Source organism: Mustela nigripes, chromosome 12, assembly GCF_022355385.1.
Source record: "Mustela nigripes isolate SB6536 chromosome 12, MUSNIG.SB6536, whole genome shotgun sequence".
Lineage (NCBI taxonomy): Eukaryota > Metazoa > Chordata > Mammalia > Carnivora > Mustelidae > Mustela > Mustela nigripes.
In genome coordinates this window covers 154,538,817-154,540,135 of record NC_081568.1, presented here as the reverse complement: position 1 = coordinate 154,540,135, position 1,319 = coordinate 154,538,817, and the positions used below count along the sequence as shown (strand labels likewise).

The 1,319-nt window shown below is 38.7% G+C and overlaps 1 protein-coding gene across 1 annotated transcript; it reads right to left on the bottom strand.

Moving 5' to 3' along the window:
- Window positions 1-87: 87 nt before the first annotated feature.
- LOC132027664 (olfactory receptor 14A2-like) lies at window positions 88-1,017 on the bottom strand. The gene is given in 3 exon segments (XM_059416423.1): window positions 88-332; window positions 335-842; window positions 844-1,017. Coding segments are annotated over 3 exon segments (927 nt in total).
- Between the last annotated feature and the right edge of the window lie 302 nt (window positions 1,018-1,319).

Genomic DNA, 1,319 nt, shown 5'->3' with positions numbered 1-1,319 from the left:
TAAGAATGAGAAATTCTGATGAGAAATCCTACTGTAATCAGTAAGGCACTAGAGCACTGACTTCAGACAGTGTTAAATAGAGTATGACTAATGGCCACAAGTTTTGTGCAGCAATCTCATAATAGCCTGTTTCATATCCTTGTTCCTCAGGCTATAGATTATAGGGTTAAGTATTGGAGGTACCACAGTGTAGATTACAGAAAGCAGCCTGTCAATAACTGAGGGTGGATTTGCAGATGGTTTGAGATAGACAAAACAAGCAGTTATAATAAAAAGAGTAAAGACAATGAGATGGGGAAAGCATGTGGAGAAAGCTTTTGATTGGCCTTTTAGGTTGGAATCTTTAGCACAGTGGATAAAATATAAACATAAGAGATCACAATACAGATGAAACAAGACATGCCTAAGCAAATACCTATTCCAATACTTGTGTAAACTACCAGGAGTGTTTCAGGACAAGAAATCCTTAGCAATGAGGACACATCACAAAAAAACTGTGGGATCACATTGGAGCCACAGAATGGCATAAAAGATGTGCCAGTGGTGTACAGAGCTCCAAAGAGCCCCCCAATGGCCCAAGAAACACCTGCCATCAGTACACAGGCACCAGCATTCATGGTTACCTCATAGTTCAGGGGACAGCATATAGCTACATAGCAGTCATAGGACATGGCAGTGAGGACTATTACCTCACCTGCTTCAAAGGAAGTCATTAAAAGTAGCTGAAAGGCACATCCTAAAATGGAAATGGAATTGTTGTAAGTTAGGCTGTTGACAGTGAATTTGGGGATTGGAACAGACACAAGGAACACATCCAGGAAAAATAAGTTCTTCAGGAAAAAAGTACATGGGTGTTTGTAGCTGCAGTTCTAGGGTAGTGAGAGTAATGATGAGAAGGTTACTCATTAGGATAGCCAGGTAAATCATGAGGAAGAGTACCCAATATAATATCTGCAGTTCTTGGATATTAGAAAACCCCACAAGGAGAAATCCTGCCACCAAGGTGACATTGGTCATGCTTGATTCTCTTCACTGCCTGTTGGCACAAATAAATATTTAAAAAATCAATTTACACATTGAATAAGAATAATACTGACATACACAATTATTTAATTAAAAATAGACTGCATCTTACATGCTTCTGCAAAAATTTCATCCTTTTTTTAAGGTAAAGGGGCTTTATAAGTAATGTGTGAACACAATTAGTCTTCATATGAGTTATGTCTAATTCTGAGCTTCAAACTCAACTTGCTACCATGTGTATGTAAGTTGATTAAGAAAATTGTTCTAGGGGTCCCCGGGTGGCTCAGTGGGTTAAA